The sequence below is a fragment of the Vipera ursinii genome (genome assembly GCF_947247035.1).
Source record: "Vipera ursinii genome assembly, chromosome: 4".
Taxonomy (NCBI): Eukaryota; Metazoa; Chordata; class Lepidosauria; order Squamata; family Viperidae; genus Vipera; species Vipera ursinii.
Genome location: NC_139514.1, coordinates 11,781,667 through 11,807,675, shown reverse-complemented (window position 1 = coordinate 11,807,675; position 26,009 = coordinate 11,781,667). Strand labels below are relative to the sequence as shown.

General features: G+C 42.0%; 1 protein-coding gene across 1 annotated transcript in view; it reads right to left on the bottom strand.

Annotated features, from left to right (window-relative positions):
• The window catches only part of FAT3 (FAT atypical cadherin 3), a gene marked incomplete at both ends in the record, with an annotated part of 451,188 nt that overhangs the window by 58,514 nt on the left and 366,665 nt on the right, over positions 1-26,009 (bottom strand). The window contains 3 exons of the mRNA XM_083362083.1: positions 11,339-12,137; positions 19,026-19,223; positions 20,518-20,661. Of these exons, the coding sequence (XP_083218209.1) occupies positions 11,339-12,137; positions 19,026-19,223; positions 20,518-20,661 (1,141 nt within the window). The remainder of the gene's footprint in view (positions 1-11,338; positions 12,138-19,025; positions 19,224-20,517; positions 20,662-26,009) is intronic.

Sequence of the window (26,009 nt, the reverse complement as noted above, 5' to 3'; positions counted from 1 at the left end):
TTTTATTATATGATTGCGCTCTTATGCCATGTGTAATGACAATAAAATAATGCATTCCTGTTGGGTTAGTCAGGTTGGCCAAATAATACATACACACTGCATTTTTTCTTAATTTCACACATGTACATGAAATGCCTATTTAGATAACCTTTATTGTCATTTTTTCCTGTAGGTACAATGGCACACATTAAAAATGAAATTTAGTTGCTTCCTCTCAAAATGTACACATACATAACACATAAAAAAATACAGTATTACTGCAGTGGTTCATGTTCTCTTTTTCAAATGAAAAAAATAGTTTCTTGAAGAACATAAGAAAATGGATATATCCTACTTAGGCTGAAAGAGAATTGCTGGGAAAAATACATGATGTCATCGTGAAGTGGGAGAAATGCATTAGGCATGCATTAAGATGAATAATAATTTCTGCTCTCCTCAGCAGGGAAATCCAAAATGGCGGGTATAGTATACAGTATGTACACTCCTGTGTTCACACTTTTAAACATATACAAAACATGTACATAAATATACAGGTAGTCTTGACTTACAACCACAACTGAGTCCCAAATTTCTGTTGCCATGTGAGACAGCTGTTAAGTAAATTTTGTCTCATTTTACAACCTTTCTTGCCACAGTTGTTAAGTGAATCACTGCAGTTGTTAAGTTAGTAACATGGTTGTTGAGTGAATCTGGCCACCCCATTGACTTTGCTTGACAAAAGGTCGCAAAAGTTGATCACATGACCCTGGGACACAGCAATGGTCATAAATATGAGTCAGTTGCAAAGTCTCTGAATTTTGATCACGTGACCCTGGTGATGCCACAACAGTCATTAACTGTGAAAAATAGTCAAAAGTCACTTTTTGTAGTGCGGTTGTAACTTCAAACAGTCACTAAATGAACTGTTGTAAGTCGAGGATTATCTGTATCTGTATTAAAATAATCGCACACTATATAGATATGTGACTCCAGTAAAATTTAGTTATTCATTTCCTACAATGGTATATTCATTCATCTGAACCTGCGTATCTTTACACATAAAACGGCAATTTACCGTTACTATGAAAAATGTTTTGCATGCCACTCATATGCGTACTGGAACATATGCATGCAAATTATGCATATGAAAGACATGCATGTGCAGGGATATAGGGATATTATATTCTTAGGTACTTTTTGTGTTGACATCATAAACTGTAGTCAAGTTACTTGGACACCATTGGAGCTGGGAAGCTAACAAATGCGAATAAATAAATTCAAATCAGCAAATGAATAAAAACAGTTGTAGACATTAGAATCAGTATTTTGGCACATCCAAAATAAAGGTCTGTACTGCTCATCCCTAATTTCTTTTGGTCTAAAGATACCCAAGATCACTTTAGCATTTAACAGCTGCAGTCACATTTTTTTTTTTAGCCGTCATTTCCTCCCCTGTGGTGACACAATTATCAACCCTGATTATTGAACTATAAAACCCCATCTCTGCCATTCATCCCGGGCTGATTCTTCGTTGCCACTACAGGTAAGATCAGATGCTGAACAAGAAAAGGATGACATTAATTGCTTTCCAGAACGTGCCCTGGCTTCTGATAGGAATGATTTAACATTGCGAGAATGGAAAAAAGCCACATGCAAGAGCATCATAAATAGCAGTGGAAAATCAATGAGCCCAGGGACTACTACTCCTTGCAATATTTCCAAGCAAAGCACAAAAGCCCCAATAAAATAGCAGAGTTCCAATATCTCAGGGGCTGCCACAAAGAAGAGGGAGTCAAGCTATTTTCCAAAGTACCAGAGGGCAGGACAAGAAGCAACGGATGGAAACTAGTCAAGGAGAGAAGCAACCTAGAACTAAGGAGAAATTTCCTGACAGGTAGAACAATTAACCAGTGGCACAATCTGCCTCCAGACGCGGTGAATGCTCCAACACTGGAAATTTTTAAGAAAAGACTGGACAGCCATTTGTCTGAAATGGTATAGGCCAGGGGTCGGCAACCTCGGCTCTTTTATGACTCGTGGACTTCAACTCCCAGAATTCCTGAGCCAGCATAGCTGGCTCAGGAATTCTGGGAGTTGAAGTCCACGAGTCATAAAAGAGCCGAGGTTGCCGACCCCTGGTATAGGCTTTCCTGCCTGAGCAGGGGGTTGGACTAGTCGAGGGCTTTTCAGCCTTTTCACCCATTGTAACACTTTTAGGATATGGCAACATCCGAGTACCACGTCGCCTAGCAAGGTGTCAAAAACTTGATGACCAAAAAAAAAAAAAAAAAGGAAAAAAGTGCTGAAGTACAGGTAGTCCTCGACTTACAACAGTTCGCTTAGTGATTGTTCAAAGTTACAATGGCACTGAAAAAAGTGCCCCCCAAGCCACAGCCGAGCAAGACGGCTGCCTGCCTGCCTGCCTGCCTGGCGGCGCTCTTCCTCCTGTCCGAGGTTTTCATTGTTGGGAGCATTTTTGTTGAGGATTGGCAGCGGGGGTGGGGTGGGGGGTGTTTGGTTTTTATTTCCCCCCCCCCCATTCTGCTGGGTGGTTGCAGCAGGTTTTGGTCACTTCACATGACCCTGGGACACTGTGACCGTCATAAATATTAATCAGTTGGAGATGCTGCAGCATTCCAGCTGATCGGCGCTTCTTCTGGGCTCAGAAGCGCCAGGATCAGTGCTGAGCTCCAGCTGGAGCCTGGTGCTGATTGATCCTGGCACTTCCGCTGAGCCCTGACAGCCCTGCAGCTCCAGCCGTCTCTTGCTCAGGCTTGTGCGGTGCTACCACTGGTTCAGCTCATTCCCCTCCCCCGCTACCACTTTTCTAGGATGGTCACATACCACCTGACAGGTGCCAATGTATCACAGGTGGTACCTGTACCACTGGTTGAAAAGCCCTGGTGTAGATGACCTCCAAGGTCCCTTCCAACTTTATTATTATTATTAAAAGCAACACTGAAGTAGAACAGGAGGGACTTCTGAAAATGTCTTCATACTAAGAGTTAATTCTAAATGAACCTGGATGATCAAGAGAACTACAGATAGTCCTCGACTTACAACGGTTCATTTAGTGACCATTCAAAGTTACAACGGCACTGAAAAAGGGACTTATGACCATTTTTCACACTCATGACCATTGCAGCGTCCCTGTGGTCACGTGATTTATATTCGGATGCTTGACAACTGGCAGTGGCAGTGTCCCGGGGTCACCATTTGTGACTTTCTGTCAAGCAAAATCAATGAGGCAGCCAGATTCACTTAACAACCGTGTTACTAACTTCACAATTGCAGCGATTCACTTAACAAATGTCACCAGAAAGGTCATAAAATGGGACAAAACTCACTTAACAAATTTCTCACTTAGCAACATAAATTCTGGGCTCAATTGCGGTCGTAAGTCGAGGACTATCTGTACCCCTCACCTCCCCCAAAGCAAACTTTTAACATTTGTACCAATGGAAGAGAATTATTTTTGTAGCTCAGGCTTCTCCTGTGGAGTCCTTGGTGCTCCCGGAACTTGGTTGTTTCTTGCAGATGTTCCATTACTTAACTAGGTAACATCATCAGTGCTGGAAGGGAAGGGTCTCCACTTCCTTCTAGCACTGATGATGTTTCCTAGTTGGGTAATGAAACATCTACAAGAAAACAACAAGCTCAGAGAGCACCAAGGACCCACATTTGAGATTTGTTTCGTTGGGAGTGTTCAAGAAGCGTGTTGACTGACATCTCAGCTCTAGCAGCGGAGATGAACAGAAAGTTCTACTGCGTGTCCAAATTCCTTCTTGTACAATACTGCAAAATCACAATGATGGTTTTGGATCGAGACTGCGGGGAACGGTTGGACCTGTTAAGCAATTCAGGGTCACTAGCTTTTCCAGTCCAACCTATCTGTGCCGAATCAAGCAGCTGAGCGGTTGAATTATTTTCATTTAATTATAACTGAAATCACTGGATACATTTAATTGCCTTTTTCCTGGTCCACCCACTTCTTTATCCTGACTGACTTGGATGATAGGATAGCTGACAGAAGGATTACTACTGCAGGACGAGTTCAAAATTTGAAAGGTTTATTTGTTATTAGGAAGACGATCTCTCTCCCTAGCGACTCTGAGCAGCATGCAACACTAAAAACAGTAGAAAACAGCGTCATAAAATAGAAAGAACAGTCAGGTCTGGATGGAGCAATGAAATACTCCACCTAACGTATCCTCCATGAACGTTCAAGATGAGCAAGGTTTTAATTACAATAGTCCAGCTGCTGATTTCGATACTACCTCCATTAGCCACGGACATGTCATTGCAAGTGTGACCACAACCTCAAAAAGCTAAGATGATCCATATGGTTTCAGAAAGAACAGGCTGCATACATCAACCCCAAAGAAATGTTGTTACTGGTTCAAAAGATCCTTTGCTTTGTCCAAGGTAATGCAGGACCATTACTATGACCGTGCTCTATCAAACCCACATTTCATTTGAGCTCATTTGTTCATACATATTCTCCTAAAGCAGGGGTGTCAAACTGCCAGCCTGCGGGCCGGATGCATCATAGCAAAACCATGCCCACCCCATTGCCAGCAATGGTAAAAAAGTCGTGATACGTCACGACACGTCACGTGATGTTGCGAGTTTGACACGCCTGTCCTAAAGGAAATCACCTGACTGCTGTTTGGAAGGACAGAAATTGAAGCTGAAGCTCAAATCCTTTGACCACCAAATGAGAAGAGAGGACTCGCTGGCAAAGATGGAAGGCAAAAGGAGAAGGTAATGGCAGAAGAGAATAACAACAACAACAACAACAATAATAATTTGGAAGGGATCTTGGAGGTCATCTAGTCCAACCCCCTGCTCAGGCAGGAAACCCTATACTGTTTCAGACAAATGGTTGTCCAATCTCTTCTTAAAAACTTCCAGTTATGGAGCATTCACCGCTTCTGGAGGCAGATTGTTCCACTGATTAATTGTTCTAACCGTCAGGAAATTTCTCCTCAGTTCTAGGTTGTTTCTCTCCTTGACTAGTTTCCATCTGTTGCTTCTTGTCCTGCCTTCAGGTGCTTTGGAGAATAGCTTGACTCCCTCTTCTTTGTGGCAGCCCCTGAGATATTGGAACACTGCTATCATGTCACCTCTAGTCCTTCTTTTCATTAGACTTAGACCAGGGGTCTTCAAACTCGGCCCTTTTATGACATGCTGGTTGAGGAATTCTGGGAGTTGAACTCCATGAGTCACAAAAGGGCTGAGTTTCAAGACCCCTGACTTAGACATACCCAATTCCAGCAACCGTTCTTCCTATGTTTTAGCCTCCAGCCCCCTAATCATCTTTGTTGCTCTTCTTTGAACTCTTTCTAGAGTCTCGACATCTTTTTTACATCGTGGTGACCAAAACTGGATGCAGTATTCCAAGTGTGGCCTTGCCAAGGCGTTGTAAAGTGATATTAACATTTCATGTGATCTTGATTCTATCCCTCTGTTAATGCAGCCTAGCACTGTGTTGGCTTTTTTGGCAGCTGCAGCACACTGCTGGCTCATATTGAAGTGATTAGTCTTATCAATGCAATGAACATGAATTTGGGAGACCGTTTCTATGGAGATTCTCAGTCATCCAGATCATCCCAGAGGTGCTTTTTCAAAAGGCAACTGGATTTCTTTGTTTTGTTTTTTTCCCCTTGAAGACACTTCGCTTCTCATCCAAAAAGCTTCTTCCGTTCTGGAGAAGAATTGAAGAGAATTGAAGAAGCTTGTTAAAGGAGAAGTGAAACATCTTCAAGGAAAAACAAGAAAGTCCAGTTGCCCTTTGAAAAAAAGCACTTTTGGGACAACCGTGACCCTGGATGAGTGAGAATCTCCATAGACAACTGAGAGACAGTGGAAGACAGGGGCCCCTGACGCACTATGGTCCATGGGGTTGCAGAGAGTTGGGCACAACTTAACAACTGAACAACAACCAAACATATTTGATTAGCATCAAGCTCCCTTCGTCCTGTGCACTCCCACAGGGAGGGCCTTCTCAGGATACTGCCAGTTAAGGAATGCCGGCGGGTTATTCCCAGGGGAAGAGCGTTCTCTGTGGGAGCGCCGGCCCTATGGAACCAACTTCCCACGGAACTTAGGACTGCCCCCGACCTTCGCTCATTTCGCCGGGACCTGAAAACTTGGCTCTTCGAGCTGTCTGGCCCAGGCTGAGGGGTTTTAATTTTTATTGGGTTTTAGTTTTAAATTTCGGGGACTTGAATTAATTAATTGTTTTAACTGATTTTAATTTTTGTATGTTATGCTTTTAATTTTCCCCGTAAACCGCCCTGAGTCCTACGGGAATAGGGCGGTATATAAACTTAATAAAATAAAATAAATAAAATAAATATTCACCTGGTTCTGAGCGACTCATTTTCATCCTTGGTCCAGAGACAGCCAAAAGAAGATCCTAAACTATTTGTTTATACTGTGGGTGGGTGCTCCGAAGAGCTGAGAGCTGTGCTTCTTTTTTTTTTTCTCAGCTAACTGCAGAAAAAAGCCAACTAAAATACAGAGGAGAGAGAATTCTCAAATTACGATGCTTATTACTGGATTACTGGTGTGGCACGGAAGGCTTGGGTTCAAGTCAGCTCTTTTTTTAGACGTGTCATGCTAGAGAATGAGAGGAAAAACCCAAAGTACAGAATCTGCTCTCTTCTCTCCTCTCTGCCCAGCCTACCAATTATATCTTCTGTTATTTTCCAGACAGTAAAACCAACTGCTGTCATGCTAGAAAGCGGTGCTCTGTCGGTGTTACGACAGCCAGTATTTAAACTATATTGTATCCTATGCAAGCGGTGTCAGCAAATTTCCTGAACGGTTAAATCCCTGTCACTTTCTGCCACTCCCAAGTTCCCATGGAAATTCACCACAAACGGTGGTTCTCGGAAGTACCTCTCTAGGAGATGACCGTAGCCACAAGGCTCTAAATGTTCCTGCAGTGGTTTAGAAAATTACTAGAGAATGGTTTTTAAAAGCTGACCCAGCGCCTTGTGGGAGTCGTAATTCAAGTGGATAGAAAATGCTAAGCTATGATGCGGGGACGCTGAAGGATCCACTGGATGGTGGTGATGAACTTCCAAGGAAGACACACAACTGCTGTGTGCATATCTAAGAGCCACATTTTTTTTCCCCCTGAGTCCTTGGATGGCAGAAGAAGTTGAAGATTCTCTTTGTCTTCAGTGATGTAAAACCTATTATAAAGGTTAGTCTCTTAACATAACAGTTATTTTGGGTTTCCATTTCTGTTGAATATCTATGGAAAGCGGTATTTAATTCATTTATTCAACTTTATGACTGTTTAACCACTATGACAAATAGATTACAAAACAAACCAAAAAAGCAAAACAATTCGTAAGAAAAGAGGAGGCAATTTTGCAATGGGAGATACTAGCCGAAACATTCTACTTTGCTTCCTAGAGGTGAACTTGCTCAAAACTCTGGCCCAATGCCCAAAATTAAGTTCCTAAGAGCCTTAGAAAAGACAAATTGGCTTGGCAGAAGGCCTTATAAAGCTGCTCTGGATACTATTCAAGACCCTGACATTTGGCGATAGACAATTCTGCAACTACAAAACAGCAGCTTGGGGATCATGTGCACATCCTCATGCCACAATGGATGAAATGGCTTGATTCAAGATATGCCCACACCCAACGTATCACATCATGGTTTAGCATTATGTGTGAACCAGAATTAATGGTGATTCTGGAAACCATCATTTGCAAACGGAGAGCCAATTCAGCATCACATGAGCACAATTCTCCCTTATCAGTTTCAACCATATTTGACCATTCACCTGAAGTATATTTCATCCTTCTTCTGAACAACCCTTTGTTGTTAAACAATATTATAAAATTAAATGGAAACGTGTTAGCTGAACCGATAATGGCTAGGGAATTTCTGTGTCATTTCTATAACTACCCCACTTGCAAAATATAACCCTATGATTTGAACTAGACAATAAACAATAAACAGAGCAGCACTATGAAAACACAGTACAAACCATACAAATAGAAGTAAAAAAGCCAGCATGCTCAAAATCTTAAACCAATTTTCCAGACAGGCTCATTCAATACCCTTACCCAGTTGCTCTGAAAAATTAAGTTTTTAAACCTTACAGAAGGCCACAACTACCAATCTTCATAGCTAAATAGGATTAGAACTATGTTCTCCATAGGTGTTAGCATCAGGCTGAACTTATTTGGTTTGGAAATTAAGTAGGCCAGTACTTAGAAAACAAACCAATAGGAAATTGTAAGGCTATGGACTAGACTAGACCCTTTGTGCGTGTGTGTGTGTGCATGTGAACATGCATGGTGTGCACATGCGTTTCAGTCAAGGTTGATTCCTGGTAATTGGACAAATCCTTGCACTTTTTTACTAAAATTTTCTGGAACTGATTTGCCATTGCCTCCTTCTTAGGGTTGAGAGTGTGTGGCTGGCATGAAGTCACCCAACTAGAAATCATGGTCTCCTCATTTCTAACCTGATTTTTAATGGCTAGACTAAGCATCCCCAAAGAAGGCAACAAAGAAATAAGTTCAGTTGCCATGTCTTGACTTTCAGACAACTTTTCCTGGATGACTGAGAATCTTCATCAACATATTGCCACATATTTTGTATAGGAAATTCTTGAGGTTAGCTCAGTCATATGTTCCAATGACTCTTTGCCTAACTAACTTGCTCTGACTGATGAAGCTGCTTGGATGAGCAGTGAAACATCTCAAACCAATAAGAAAATAAGTGCAGTTGCTATGACTCAACTTTGGGACATTGTTCTATATCGTTTACAATTTTGATTTTAAGATGCTTACAGTATTGTGGATTTTTTTAAAGTCGGTTTTCTTAAAGGAACATTTTGTAAAGATATAAAATAGAAGAAGAAATAGAAAAAGATGACTCAAAGGGTAACATAAATTGAGTGATTAAAAAAGCAAGAAAAAATATTTAAAGACGTGACGTCTGATAGTCTTTGCAGCAAATTGAAACCCAATAATTACCATCTCCATCCTCCCATCTTGTATATCTTCCCTTAAATAACCTTTTTATTCAATAAATCCCACTATCAACAGTTCATTTTTAACTATTTTCAACAAAATGTTTATAAAGGTTGTTTATTGTGAATGTTATAATTGTTTGTTTGTTTTTATTGGACTGCTGAAACCCGCTCTGATTCCTTATTGATTCAGCGGTATACAAATAGAATAAATAATTATGTATCAAAAGGGTATGCTGCAACTCTGAGCAGCCCACAATTATTTAAAGCATTAAAACAAGACCTTAAAAAGGGCAGGAAACACAAAGAAGAGTAGATGTGGCAAGATGACAAACTTGCGTGGAAACAAAAGAGAACAACTTGAATTGAAAGGAGGCTTAAAAAAAGGTAAATCAGCAGGAGAAAAGAATAACTAAGAAGATTACTTTGCAAAATTTGTGGAATTTAGCACAGATTGCAGTTTAGTGCAGTGATTTCATTCTAGAATGGGGAATTATTCCTTTTGTAGGGGGGAAAATACAATACTCAATTTTATTTTATTTTTTGCTTGGGCCATATGGTTGATTATGTAACCTTCTGGATAACTTAACAGAATAACAGAATTGGAAGGGACTTTGGAGGTCTTCAAGTCCAAACTCCTGCTCAAGCAGGAGAGACCCTACACCAGGGGTCTTCAAACTTGGCCCTTTTATGACTTGTGGACTTCAACTCCCAGAATTCCTCAGCCAGCATATGCTGGCTGAGGAATTCTGGAAGTTGAAGTCCACAAGTCATAAAAGGGCCAAGTTTGAAGACCCCTGCCCTACACCATTCCAGACAAATGGCTGTCCAATCTTTACTTGCAAACCTCCAGTGATGGAGCACCCATAACTTCTAGAGGCAAGTTATTCGACTGATCAATTGTTCTCTCTGACAGGAAATGGCCTCCTTAGTTCTAGCTTGCTTCTCTCTTTGATGAGCTTCCATCTGTTACTTCTTGTCCTGCCTTCTGGTGCTTGGGAAAATAGGCTGACCCCTTCTTCTCTCTGACAAGCCCTTCAAATATGTCACCCCTGGTCTTTCTCTTTGTTAGGCTAGAGACCCAGTTCCCGCAAGCAAGAAATTTCATTTCATTTCATTTCATTAATTTCATGAAGTTAACTCCGGCAATTTGAAACATAAACTTTACCGACTGAAGTAAAAGGATCTGTACGGCTTCATCTAGTTTTTTTGACTACTGTTCAAAACAACACAAAGGTCCAAAACCCTTGAGAGGACTAACCCTATTCTTCTGCATCTTTCAAACCTATTTGGTGTTTTGGTAACTATCCCTGCTAATCAAAGGTAAACTAAGTGAAATTGCTCCACAGCTGCCATGCATAAACAATGAACGTCCATGACATCTGTCTGTGGGAATAAGCTTTGGAATAAGATGCATATTTTAAGAATGAACGTTCCTCCCCCCCCCCAACCCTCCCTTGCAACAGCCTTTCCTACGCCATGTAAAATTTGGTTGGCATCTCTTTGGGGGGGATTTAATTTCAGTTCAAAGGTATTTTTCTGCCAATGTTTCCTTCTTATGGGTGTAAAATTCTAGGAAAGGGGCACGCCAAAAATACAACCTGCATTTAATGGACCACAAGGATGGCCCTTCAGGCTAATTCAACAAGGCTCTTCTGTTTTGTTTTTTTTCCCCCAGCGCCTAACATGCAAAAAAAAAGCAAATGCTGCAGTTATGCCACCTTCAAAACAGTGCAGAAGTTTCCGATCATATTTTTTTCACAGCCTGCGTGAATATAAAATAACAACAATAAATGAGGGGCTATATAATAAGGACTACGCTCTGGGAAAGGTCAAGAACTCCCACTTTGGTCTCAATTACTTAACGACATGCTTTGTTGGTTTTCATTACTCTGGCAAAGTAGAAAAACGAGTCAAGGTCTTTTTAAACTTTATCGCTCAGGTCAGATGCCCTGATCAGTCTGAAAAAAAACGCAGACTGTGTGGGACTGTTCTAACACAATCACTGCTTTCCAGGGCCCGAAATTTGCCCCCTCCTCCTAATCTCATACCCTTTTCCATGACACGGCTGACCTCTTTCATTAGGCCATATCCTGAAAGTTTGGCTACTTTTCTCCCAAGAGGTCAAAGTTGACTAGCTTTCTTTGACCTCCGTCAACATCAGACTTTCCTGTTTGAGCCTGAGAATTTAGAGTCTCAGCCTTCTGCTTTACAAAGATCAGAAGGAATCAGATCTTTTAAGCATCTGACCTGAGTTCCTTATGCTGGTCACATTGTCGGAGAAATAAAAAAAGTAGCTTTGAATGGGGAGAAGGCGAACAAGACTCGGGGAGATGGGAAGTGGGCACTCACCATTGCAAGAGCAGCGGGCGTTTCGGTAGAATCGGGGACACACAAAACTCATCCTTGCCGTGCTGTAAGTCATTAGGGAATGGGAATCGATAGACAGATTTTGCTCACAATGCTGCTCCTGACAATCCAGCCCAGAGCAATTCTTCTCAAGGATGGCAGCGATGCGAATCACATTTTCCAAGTGTCGCCTTGCATTGGTAAGCTTCTGTATCAAGTAGGCCGGCTTGTAGAAGCCACCAGTGTGCATCTGAACCGCGAAGAGCATGTCAAGCTGATTGCTGCCTGCCACAGGCTGAATACTGATGATGTGCAAGCTATCTTGCTTTTGGCTGAGGACGGCATTGCGCAGGGTACGCCTGAAGCCATGCATGTGAAGACCCACAAAATCCTCCGGGGAGATGTTCTCGAAACGGATGGTGACGGTGTTCTGCAACATCTCCTGGGCTAACTGCTCGACGTGGACAGTCACATCCATGGGGACCTGGAACCGCCCGTCGCTGACAGATACATTCAGGATATATTTCCCATTGTCCAACCCTCCGAGGGCAATGATCTTTCCATCATGGTTGTTAACCTTGAACAAACTTTTCTGCTCCGACTTCAGGCCGTAGGTGAGGACATCATACACATCTTGGTCTGTCGCATGGATCTTTCCGATAACACCTCCCGGGAAGTCATCTTCCATAGTCACAATGAAAATCTCCAGGGGAATGGCTGTTGGCTTGTGGATGCTTTCTTCGATCACCCGGATCTGAATGAAGGTGTGGGAAATCTGCTGAGGTTTTCCTGAATCCTTTGCCTAATTCAAGAAATGAGAAATTGAAAACTCAATGATGTCGCACAAACAACCCTTTCAACGTTGCCCGGTAAGGGAAATGAAAAACATCTGGGCAGCTTTTTCTTCAGAAGAATTTCAAAATCTCCATAGCCAAAGGTTGATGGCAAATCTATAGCAGAACAAATAACGAATAAGCAGGACCAAAACTGGGACAGTCACCGGCACAAGAGGTTTAATCTTCCGAGCTTTTGGATTCGTGCTGGAGCACATCCTCAGGGAATCCCAAAGGTGCTTTGTCAGAAAACAACTGGACTTTTGTTTTTCCTCGAAGTGTTTTGAGATGAGAGGCAAAACGTCTTCAAGGAAAAACAAAGTCCAGTTGCCTTTTGAAAAAGCATCTTTGGCACAACCATGACCTGGAGGACTGAGAATCTCCATAGACGTCCCCAGGGAACTTCTCTCTCACTAGAATGTGTTTTCTCTCTCTAGTGAGAGACAAGTTCCTTGAGGATGGCCTCCAGAATGAGTCCAAAACTCTGGAGGACTAAACCTCTGGTCCCAGTGACTGACTCAGATTGGATCCTGCAATGTTATCCTGGGACGCGTATATTTGCCTTCATTCGTGAAACAAGTAAGGCCCTCATGCCTAGCAAAGCACAGCTGCAAGTTGCATGTTTCATTGCCATACAGTAGTCCGTGAGCATTGAAAAGAAACCTCTGGATTGTAATTACATCCTAAGCAAATGTAATCAAGGACAAGAACTGCTATTTCAATGCACAGTCTAGTCCAGGGGTAGGCAACCTTGGCTCTTTTATGACTCATGGACTTCAACTCCCAGAGTTCCTGAGCCTGGCACAGGAATTCTGGGAGTTGAAATCCATGAGTCATAAAAGAGCCAAGGTTGCCTACCCCTGGTCTAGTCCGTAGCATTTTAAGCACCGGAGGTCTCCGTTCTGCTCTTACAGGAAAAAAGAAAGGCAAGGCAGAAAATGTAAACCTTCTCCAACCTCAACAGCATTTGCATAAGTTAGACTGTAAGATGCCATTGTGGGCAATTCCAAAACACGCAATAGAAAACATAAATGTTGGTTTCAAACATGATGTGACTACGTATAAGGAGATTTTAAGTTTGGAAAGAAATGTCTGGTGTTTGAAGCCGTATAACCTCTTGCGAGATGAGAAGATTGTTCAAACTTGGTTTCAATATACTCAGCTACGGGCCAGGTGGAAAGAAGACCAGAAAAATGGTTTCACAATGACTGATGAAAATCTGATAAAGCAAATTAGAAATCAGGGTCCAGCACATATTAAACGGATATATCTTGCATTGATAGAAATTGACTCAGAAACAGAACTTGTTAAAGATTGTATGATAAAATGGGCCCAGAATATCCAAGAAGTTATTACAATGGACACGTGGGAAAAGATCTGGGTGAGGAACGTAAAATTTACACAAGCTCAAAACTTAAGAGAGAACTTTTATAAAATGTTTTATAGATGGCATTTAGATCCTAAAAAGCTTGCAAGTATATGTATCCGAATTATCAGCCAAAATGCTGGAGGTGTGGTGGCGAAGATGCAACATATTTTCATATATGGTGGACCTGTAAGAAGGTCAAGGCTTTTTGGATAAAAATTTGGTGGAATATGCAGAAGATTTTCAAGCAAAGGATAAAGTTTTGTCCGCAACTCTTTTTGTTGGGAATAATTACAGATGCTACTGTTGTGGACACTAAGTTGATGTTGAATTTAATTACAGCAGCAAGACTTTTAATAGGTCAATATTGGAAGAAGGAGCAATTGCCGACTATAGAAGAATGGACTTTAAAGGTTTCTGATCTGGCAGAGATGGCAAAGATCTCGGCTTATTTGAAAGATCATTCGCAAGAACGTTATATTATGGAGTGGAGAAAATGGATTGAATATATCCAGAAAAAATATGGGACTAAAAAATTTCATTTAGCATTTGAATAAGTCTTCCTTTCTATTTTCTTTTTTTTCTTTATATGTAATATTAGTATTGTTTGTAGTTATCTTATATGAGCTAGAGAGTGATAGATTTAAGAATTTATTGTTGGTAGCCTATGGATGTTTATGATTGTTTTTTGTTTTTATACCCTGTACTTAGCTCTGGGAAGTCGGGGGGGGGGAGGGGGGGAAGGGGGGAGGAGTAGGGAGGGATAGGTAGGGGGGGAGGGGGGATTGTTAAAGATAAAATGTATTTTAAAACTTTTCAATAAAAAAAACAGCATTTGTCGTCTATTTTACTTTCAGAATAAAATTGCACACATGTAGTCCTCGACATGTGGCCGCAATTGAGCCCACAATTTCTGTTGCTAAGCCAGGCAGTTGTCAAGTGAGCTTTGCCCCGTGTTGTGACCTTTTTCCCACAGTGGTTAAGCGAATCACTGTGGTTGTTAAAGAGAACCACATGATCCTTGAGTGACTCTGTCGTCCCCCATTGACTTTTGCTTGTTGGAAGCCAGTTGGGAAGGTTGCTAATGGTTGATCACACGACCCCGGGACAGTGCAACCATCAGAAGTACATGCCAGTCGCCAAGTGACTGAATTTTAATCATGTAACCATGATGACGCTGCAAAGGTGTCAAGCGAAAGAACCAGTCATAAAGTCACTTTTTCGGATGCCATCTTAACTTCGAATGGACCCTAAACTAAACGGCGGTAAGCCGAGGACTACCTGTACTTTGCGTTCAACATAATTTGCTTCTCAGTGAAACTTGTATCTGGATGCATCTGCGAGATGGTACCCTTATTTTATTATCGGTAGATTTCAAGTGATTGAATCTGGCAATTATGGCTGTAAGTGATGATGGTCATAAAGCAGATCACATTGTGACTGGGCCTAATTATATGATCTTTTCCATGGCAGTTGTTAAGCAAATCCATCGTTTGCTAGGGGCTGCTTTTTGTTGGAAACCAGAGGCAAGTGCCGTTTTCTGGCCAAGCCATCCTAAACCATGATCATGTGATTGTGGGGAACTGCAAACAGCCATAAATGCAGACCATTTACTGAGTGCCTAAAATGCAATCAGGTGACTTTGGGAGGGGGGGAGGGGCAACGTTAGATCTTTAAACTGGGTTGTAAGTAGTTTTTTTGGAGGGTCCATCATAATTTCGAATGGTTGCTAAGCATTAAGCCGTAAGTGGAAGGCAACCTGGAAGGAGAAATAATACAGTACTGTACAACTGGACTTTCTTTGGGTTTTTTTTTCCTTGAAGATGTTTTGCTTCTCACCCAAGAAGCTTCTTCAGTTCTGACTGAATGGTGGGTCAGAATCCCACCATTCAGTCAGAACCAAAGAAGCTTCTTGGATAAGCGAAACGTCTTCAAGGAGAAACAAAGAAAGTCCAGTTGCCTCTTGGAAAAGCACCTTTGGGACAACCATGAACTGGATGACTTGAGAATCACCATATAACCATATCTTAGAACAGGGGTGTCAAACTTAATTTCATTGAGGGCCGCATCGGCATTGCGGTTGCCCTCAGGGGGCCGGGTGGGTGTGGCCAGGGTGGGCGTGGCCTACTGGGTGGGCGTGGCCAGCTCTACATCGTTCGCCTCAAGGGTGCCTATGGGGGCCCGGGCAGGAGTGGGACAGATCTGAAGGTCTCTGGCAGAAGGAGGGTCTCTGGGCCAGGGCCAAGGCAGTGGGGGCCGTTCCCTCACTGTTTCCAGGATGGCTTCGCGGGCCACATGAAACCACTTCGCGGGCCGGATCCGGCCCCCGGGCCTTGTGTTTGACATGTCTGTCTTAGAAGGAAGGGGTATAATGGAACCATCTATTTATGGAACCATCTTCCGGTTGAGCTCCGGATGGCGCCCGACCTTCGCTCCTTCCGGCGCGATCTAAAGACTTACCTGTTCGAACAAGCCGGCCTGGCCTGATGGGTGATGGGTTTGGGTTTTATTGTTTTTTATGTATTTTAACTTAACTTATTGTTATAGTTTTTGGGCATCTTGTTTAATCTTTTTTAACTTTTGTATTCTTGTTTTTTAACATGTATTGCCCTGTTTACCGCCCTGAGTCCTTCGGGAGAAGGGCGGTATACAAATATAATAAAATAAAATAAATAAATAAATATAACTAGATATTCATGCATCAATGGGCTTTCTGTTATCATAAGCCAAGGCTTCTTCCCCCCCCCTTGCAAGATGGGATTCTGAGGTGAGAGAAGAAAAGCTGACCATTTCCGCAAGTAAAATATGTACTCTAGCTTTGAAATGCTAGACACTATGCTTTAAAGTTATTCTTCCTCCCACATCCAGCTTCTGAAACAAGGAATTAAGATTGGGTTTAGAAGACTGAACATCACTCAAAGATGTCATTGATCACTTTCAGGCTGTGCTTTAGACTACCATGAAAATAATGGAGAAAATAGTCAAGAAAAGCACGCTAGACCTTCAACAGTGTAAGAATTCAGCTGCAAGAATGCCAGCTTTGCTAATGTTGAATTGAAAAAAACACAACACATCACATTTCCAGTTATTTCTTGGTAAAAATGGAACACCTATTTGTAACAGGTGGCCCGCGCATAATTTGAAGGTACAGAACAGCTGGGGAAATCTTCCCTTTCTTTCTCTTGGAAGAAAAAAAACTTCTCTTTGTGATCTATTTCCCAAATGGCAAAAAGCTGCAGCCAGAGTTTACAAGCTCCAAAATAGGATATAACTGTTTATGGATGTGATTGGCATCTATATTTTTTTTATGTAGCTCATAAAACTTAAATTTGGATTACAATCAGAACATTGAGTTTTTGCTTACATAGTAAAACAATATTTTGTGGGGGTTATAAGAAAAAACGATGACCTAAACAAAACAGAAAAAAAAGGAGAGAACTATAAAGATATGAACGTAGGAAGAAATGGCTTCTGATATACTTCAAAGCAATTATAAGTACAATGATATTTAACCTCCCTCTCTAAAGTTACATCAAGACTGTCTTCTTTCTACAATCTATCCCAGTGGGGGGCAAGTAATTTTCCCAAGGGGCAAATGGCAATAGCACTTAGATTTATATACTGCTTCACAGTGTTTTACAACCCTCTCTAAGCAGTGGGTTAGGACGCTGAGCTTGTCGATCAGAAGGTCGGCAGTTTGGCGGGTCGAGTTCCGAGTGCCACGTAGCAGAGTGAGCGCCTGTTACTCGTCCCAGCTTCTGCCAACCTAGCAGTTCGAAAGCACGCAAAAAGGCAAGTAGAAAAATAGGGACCACTACGGTGGGAAGATAACAGTGTTCCATGCACCTTTGGCGTCTAGTCATGCCGGCCACATGACCACGGAGACATCCTCGGACAAGCGCTGGCTCTTTGGCTTTGAAACGGAGATGAGCACCGGCCCCTAGAGTCGGAAACGACTAGTACGCACGTGTGGGGGAACCTTTACCTTTACCTAAGCAGTTTACAGAGTCAGCATATTGCCAACAACAATCTGGGTCCTCCTCATTTTACCAACCTCGGAAGGATGGAAGGGTGAGTCAAACTTGAGCTGGTGAGACTTGAACTGCTGGCAGCCGGCAGTTAACGGAAGTAGCCTGCAGCACTGCATTCTAACCACTGTGCCACCAGGGCTCATGAGAAACCCGGAGTGTTGTGGAGAACAGCCCCCCTCTGCCCCAATGAGCAAGACAGGATCGATCTATCTATCATCTATCTATCTATCTATCTATCTATCTATCTATCTATCTATCTATCTATCTATCTATCTATCTATCTATCTATCTTATCTATCCATCCATCCATCCATCCATCCATCCATCCATCCATCCATCCATCTATCTATCTATCTATCTATCTATCTATCTATCTATCTATCTATCTATCTATCTATCTATCTATCTATCTATCTCAGGTCTAATCCATCCATCCATCCATCCATCCATCCATCCATCCATCCATCCATCCATCCATCCATCCATCCATCCATCCATCCATCTATCTATCTATCTATCTATCTATCTATCTATCTATCTATCTATCTATCTATCTATCTATCTATCTATCTATCTATCATCTATCTATCTCAGGTCTAATCTCCAAAATCATAAAACACAAGTTCATTTTCTTCATTTTTATGCTAAAAAGTCTTGTTGCACCTTATAGCTCTCTGTCATATTTCCTCTTTTTCATTTCCTGTTTTCTAATTTAATCTGTATTATTTCTAGAGAACTACTGGTCATCCTCGGCCTTCGGCCACAGTTGAGCTGAAAATTTATGTTGCTAATGAAACACTGGTTAAGTGAATTTTGCCCCATTTTGCGACTTTTCTGGCCACATTTGTTAACTGAATCACTGCAGCTCTTCAGCTAGTAACACGGTTGTTAAACGAATTAGGCTTCTCCCATTGACTTTGCTCGTCAGAAGGTCGCAAAAGGGGAATCACCTGACCCCGGGACACGGCAGCCGTCATAAATGTGAGTTAGTTGTCAACAGTGCTTTTTTTGTAACAGAAAAAGGTGCCGGAACTCACACATGTCATACAACCCTCCTTGCCTACCCTACAAGGTTCCATCCAAAAAAAGGTGCCGGAACTTCATTCTGAGCGTTCTATGAGAAAAAAAGCCCTGGTTGTCAAGCATCCGAAAATAAATCACGTGACCCTGGGGACGCTGTCATGGTCCTAAGTGTGAAAAATGGTCCTAAGTCGCTTTTTTCAGTGCCGCTGTCAAAAAAACGACAGCCTTAAGATGATCAGCTTCAAAATTTCATTTTCCTGCAATGGATTTTACTTCTGTTGAGTAAAATTTAAAAATACACCATAAAGTGTATTGTAAGGAAGATTGCTAAAAAAATATCACATGAAGGTGATCACAGATACATGGGATAGGAAAGATGCTGGCTTAAATAGTGTTGTTCTGCCATTTTCTGCAGGGATGGACAAATCAACTTTTACCTGAATGCACAGCACATATTCAGTGGCCACCATGCGTTTGAAGATGACGGCGGATCGCAAAATGCCTTGCTGGTCAAGCGTGAATTCTTTCTCTTCGTTTCCAGCCAGGATGGCGAAGGTGAACGGGGGGCCATTGTGCAAGGAGTCTTTATCCGTTACCACCAATTGCAGAATACTGGTTCCCACTGGCTTATTTTCCTTTGTGCATCATCACAGAATACAGCGTTCAAAAGAGAGAGGCAGAGAAAATGAGAGACAGAATTTTAATTATATATCTTGGCACACTGATGAGCAACATGTGAGAATATGGCATTTTGATAGCACACATGCTTTTTTTTTCCCTATCGGCCATCTGTTATAAAATGTGCACTTGCCTCCCCCTTTTGTACTGCTAGCATAACCTATAGACTGGTTTAGAGGACCACTTAAGAGCAAGAATTATAGTCTTTAATTAGGGATGCATTTCCACTTTCATCTCCAGTAAAAGCTAAAGGTTTTCCTGTCCAGTCATGTCCGACTCTAGGGGGTGGTGTTCATCCCAGTTTCCTGGCCGAGGGACCCAGTGTTGACCGTGTACATGTGGCTAGCATGACTTTATGCTGAGAGGCTTGGAACGCTGTTACCTTCCCACCCAAGTGGTACCTGTTCATCTATTTGCATCTGCATGCTTTGGAATTGCTGGGTGGGCAGGAGCTGGAGCAAGGAACGAGAGCTCACCCCGTCACACAGTGCTTGGGTCTCAAACTGCCAATCTTCCAGTTGACAGCCCAACATCTTAACTGCTAGGCCACGGCACCCCTCCATCTCCTGTAACTTGTTCTATTTAAGAGCTCAGCTCTAGGTTACTATATATTATCAGTAAGAAACAGAAGGGGCATCCTACCTTGATTGCCAACTTTCTGAAATAGTTTATTCCATGTTCCTTCCCTGCTATCTATGTCAGTATTTCTCAACCATTGTAAGAAGTGTAAACTTCAACTTCCAGCTAGTTAGAGTACATACACCTTAAAATGGCTGAGGTTGAGAAACACTGACGTAAATATGTTGTGCACCATTAAAGTGTGAGCAGTTGGTAGCGTTGATAGGACCCAAGTGTTTTATTACTATTTGAGAATGTATGTGAGAATGTGGGTAAAGGAATGAGTATGAAAAGGCAGACCTACACTAATTTCTCCTTTCCCACATCTTATCCTATTGTCAATAGGTTAGACAATTCAACTCTGCAGTTCAATACGAAACAACAAGTCCACCTAAATTCTCTGAGATTTGGAATACTTGCAGAGACCTCCTAAACAAACAAGAACTTTTGAGCCTCATTCCTATTTATGAAGCAGCTTATGGAAACGGTGGCTTCCTTTCCTTGTGAAGAAAGATGTGATACAATGCACTGCAACCTGATAAGCCACCAATTGGGATTGAAATTGGATGCAAACATCTTTATATCTTAAAGGTCAGAAGAGAGGGCCCTTTGGGATGTGTTGGATCAACTTACCTGAACCACAGCTGTATAATTGGCAGGTGTAAAAACAGGACTGTTATCGTTCACATCAGAAATGTCAACATTGACCGTCACTGTGGCTGTCAAAGGAGGTTTACCACTGTCTTGGGCCTGCACGACTAATGAATATCCTGAAACCTGCACAAACGTTAAAAAGAAAAAAATTACATTAATGGAGAAAAGGGTTCAAATCTCTTTTTTTTACAATCAGTAGAGAGAGCTAGTTTGGTCCAGTGGTTAAGACACCAAGCTAGAAGTCAGGAAACTGTAAGTTCAAGTCCTGCGGTAACCATGGAAACTGGCTGGATGACTTTGGGCCAGCAATTCTTCCTCAGCCCAACCCACCTCACAGGGTTGTAGTTGTGTGTAAAATAGGAGGAGTCAGGATATGTTGTTCACTGCCTCGGGTTATTTGCAAAAGTAATACAAGCGGGGTACAAATAAATAAGTATGCAAAAGTTGTAAGAATTCTCAAGAAGCAGAATGGATTTCACATTTTCTGTTCTAAGTGAAGGATTTTTACTGGTGCAGCAGCAGTAAACAAACAAACGCATGTCCAAAAAAGAGGAGATAAAGAGAAAAATAATAATAATAAAGCTTCAATAAGCTTATAAAGCCCTGCTTTCTTCACTGCTGTTTTGGCAGCGTAAGTAAGTTTCAAAAAAAGGGAGGTAAACATTCTTGCCCTGAATTAGTTTGTAAGTTTTTCCAATAGTGTCCACAGGCTCTATGTTTTCCACATGTTTAATTCCAATAAATTCCACATTTCTCGGAAGAGGATATAGGGGGATTTTTCAAATAACGACAAAGGACTGCTGAACAGGAAAGAATCAATCCTGTAATAGCTCACAAATAAGAGGAATTCGGAAGAAGCCAGGAACAAGAATGGATTGTCGGATACAGTTCTCCTATCAAGAGCTTCTGACATCTTAATTTAACCGGTCTCCAATCTCCATCCTTAGACTGGTTAAAACACTTGTTTAACTAGTTGATGTTTGCTTTATTTTCCCTTCACTTCCTTATCTTTCTCTCTCTCTCTCTCTCTCTCTCTCTCTCTCCTTCTCCATTCTACTAAGGTAGAGATGACCCATTTTTACAGTACTTTACTGATATCTGTGGAGCCTTTGGGAGCCATGCAAACGGAAACGACTGGTGATTAGCATGGTACCACAACCCATAAATATATGTGCATCTGCATAATTGCATGTACATCCACTGCCCCATCCTGTTTTCATTCTCACACAGCAGATTGTTGGGTGGGAAGGTTCAAATCTTCCACAGTTCTGATCCAGACAGCTGCTTCCCCACAGAAGTTACAACACTATTTGCTTACATAAACGGGCAAGATAGTCCTCAACTAAAACCATTCATTTAGTGGCTGTCTGAAGTTACAGAAGCACTGGAAAAAGTGACTTATGACCGTTTTTCACACTTATGACCACTGAAGCATCCTATGGTCGTGTGATCAAAATTCAGATGCCTGGCATGTATTTATGGAGGTTGCAGTGTTCCCAGGGGTCATGTGATCCCCTTTTGCGAGCGTCAGACAAGCAAAGTCAACGGGGAAGCCAGATTGACTTAATAACCCGTGTTGCTAATTTAACAACTGCAGTGATTCACTTAACAAGGGTAGCCAGAAAGGTCATTAAAATTCACTTAACAACTGTCTTGTTTAGCAATGAAAATTTTGGGCTCAATTGTGGTCGTAAGTCGAGGACTACCTGTAGCCCTCGATTTATGACCAGAATGGCACCTGCCCATCATAGTCATAAGTCGTGACGATTGTAAGATGGTCCGATGTGGCCTATCTTTTTTCTGGTGGTGGCTAAGGAAGTTCTGGTTTTCAGCAAAACGGTAGCTAAAACGTGGTCACGTGACCACAAGCCACTGCAAGTGGTCGTAAATGTGGCCGTGTTGCTGAGCGTCCTGAGTTCGGTCATGTGACCATGAAAAAGGAGGAACTGTAAGCATTGAAATCCAGCTTATAACTACTCTCAAGGTAGGTCCATCGTAAATTTGAACAGTTGCTAAGCGATTGGTCATCAGTCAAGGACCACCTGTGTATTTGCTTCTCATCTTCCCAGCTATGCAGTGGTGATGTTTGAAAGAGCATGGTTTTATCAACTGGAATACTAGATAGTCAGTTAGGCAGTAGGAAAAACTGAAATATTGCAAAACATGTAGAGACTGACTGATTAACCAAAGAACGTAACTCAGAAAATACCTTCAACAGACTGAAGGGGAATGATCTGCTTTCTTCCTCTAGGATTCTATTAGAAAAATTCAAATAGTGAAAGAATTTGATGCCCTCAAGGTGTTTTGGGTTCCCGCCATCCTCAGTCATTATAAGCAAAAGCTGTGACATCCCTAGTTTTCAACAAAGAGTACCAGGTGGTCTAATACAAGTGTCTGGACTGCCCTATTTGGCTTCTGAATATTGGCAGTTCTGCATTTTCAGCCTTCAATGTGACTCAATTACTTCTTTAGTTAAAAAAATCCATAAACATAATGGCTCCAGTCTATTAAAATTGCTCCTAGAGATGATGCAAACTGCACATAATGGAGTACTTAAACAAAACGAACACCTAAGCATCTTACATAAGAAATTTAATATCAGCTATTCTAGTTTTCAGAAGTATCTGTCCACAAAAATGCTTTCAAACGCCCACAGCTATCAAATAGAGACTTAGGCAGCCCGATCAATTGTATTACAAGAATAGATTCCAAAATTTATTTCTAAAAACCACACCATGGCTACGGTGTTTCCTGTGATAGCTGCAGGCTTAAGCCAGCCCTGTGAACTACTGTGCCCAACAAGTAAAATATCTCATGCCAACACAACACTTGGTTTCCTAGATTTAAAATATGTAAATATTCAGAAAAAAAGAGAAAGGATTGCAGAAATAAGGTGTTAAGTGTACCATTTTTTTTTAAAAAGTCTTCTATTTAAGGATACTAATTAAATGGATATAGTGCCTCGGTTCTAATTTACACGAAAGCTGGGACGGGACCATTGAAGTAAAGACAAGGATAGAGAAAGCTCGAACAGAATTCTTCAAATTGAAAAAGGCCTTCTGCAGTCGCAATGTAAGCCTAAGATTGAAAATCAGAGCTTGTCAAATGTTAATATTTTTTCTATCCTGCTCTACGGAGTAGAGCAGACGACGTCTCACGACGTCACGTGACGTATCGGGACTGTTTTGCCATTGCCGGCAATGGGGTGGCCGTGGCTTCCAGATGACGCGTCTGTCCCACGGGCCGGCAGTTGGACAACCCTGGAGTAGAGAGTTGGTCTCTGACAGGTGGCCACTGGAAGAGACTAGAAGCATTTGAAATGTGGATTTACAGATGGCTGTTACGTATGAGCTGGGTTGACAAAGTCAGAAATGAGGAGGTGATAAGCCGCCTGGGAAAGCCAAGGGAAATCATCGAAACAATTAAAAAACGAAAGTTTAGAAGATTTCGGACATGGGATGCGACACCCAGAAAAATACGGCAGACTCCATTTAATCCTCCAGGGAAAGATTGAAGGCAAACGAGGTCCAGGCAGAAGAAGAACATCATGGCTTCAAAATCTAAGGGACTGGTTTGGACAAAACTCAGCCACACTTTTTCATGCGGCTGCTGATAAACATAGGATCGCCAACATGATGGCCAACGTCCGATAATGGATATGGAAGAAGAAGGAGAAGGAGAAGGAGGAGGAGAAGAAGAAGAAGAAGAAGAAGAAGAAGAAGAAGAAGAAGAAGAAGAAGAAGAAGAAGAAGAAGAAGAAGAAGAAGAAGAGGCAGTTTGGTGTAGCAGTTAAGTCATCAGGCTAGAAACCAGGAGACCATGACTTCTAATCCTTCTTTAGGCCCAGCCAGCTGAGTGACTTTGGCCAGTCACTCTCTCTCAACCCTAGGAAAGAGGCCAAGGCAAGCTACTTCTAAAAAAGATCTTGCCAAGAAAACTGCAGGGATTTGACCTTGTAGTTGCCAGGAGTTGACACTGACTCAAAGGCAAAAAAATGGAACAGAATAAAATAAAATAATGATTGTAATGCTCCTTATATGGTTAACGATTGTAAACTCCTGATATACATAAATCTATGTGAAAATCTTCACTCTGATGTCCTAGCTTTGGGGCAAGAAGCAGACTTCTCGCCTAATATGACTTTAAGAAGGAATTCTGTGAGTTGAAGTCCACAAGTGATAAAAGAGCCAAGGACCCCTGATCTAGACATTAATGATGCTCACTTTGTTTATTGGGATGTATCCCCACTGGCTTCAGTTTGGATAAAAGCATGGTTACCCAACCCTGCATTATTTTATGTAGAGCACCAGAGGGAAGGACGAGAAACAATGTTTGGAAGCTGATGAAAGAAGTAACCTGGAATTAAGGAGAAACTTTCTGACAGTGAGGCCAATCAACCAGTGGAACAGTTTGCCTTCAGAAATTGTGGGCACCCCATTACTGGAAGTTTTAAAGAAGAGACTGAACAATCACCTGTCTGAGATGGTATAGGTCAGGGGTAGGTAACCTTGGCTCTTTTATGACTCATGGACTTCAACTCCCAGAATTCCTGAGCCAGCATGGCTCAGCTTGGAAACCTCTCCCTTTCCCCTCAGCATGGCTGGCTCAGGAATTCTGGGAGTTGAAGTCCACGAGTCATAAAAGAGCCAAGGTTGCCTACCCCTGGTATCGGTCCTCCTGCTTGAGCAGGGGGCTGGACTAGAAGACCTCAAAGGTCCCTTCCAGTTCTATTCTATTCTATTCTATTCTATTCTATTCTATTCTATTCTATTCTATTCTATTCTATTCTATTCTATTCTATTCTATATAAGTTCATCCCCAAACTGTTCACAGGTTTCTGCAGGTAGCAGCTGCAGAGTTACTGAGAGTAGTGGATGACATACGATGAAATTATAGGTAGTCTTTGACTTACAAGCATTTGTTTAGCAACCATTCAAAGTTACAACAGCCCTGGGAAAAGTGGCTTATGACCTGTCCTCACACTTACGACCCATTGCAGCATCCCGATGGTTACGGGATCAAAATTTGGGTGGTTGGCAACCAACATATATTTATGATGGTCCTGTGATCCCATTGGTGATCGCATGAGCGCATGATTTATTAACCACAGCAGTAATTCGCTTAACAACTGTAGCCAAAAAAGCGTCGTAAAATTGGATGCAACTCATTTAACAACTGACGTGCTTGGCAGCAGAAATTCTCATCCCAGTTGTGGTCATAAGTTGAGGTCTACCTTTAGTTTTGTTAAACATGCATGATGGACAAGTGGGGGAAGCGGTGTGGGTGGAGTACAGGATGATGGGCCAACTACCCATTTTTAAGGCAAAAATATGCTCTGCAACATGCAGGGCTATGAGCATCCTACATCAGGGCTTTTCAACCAGTGGTACGGGTATCACCTGTGGTACATTGGCACCTGGCAGGTGGTACGCGACCATCCTAGAAAAGTGGTAGCGGGGGAGGGGAATGAG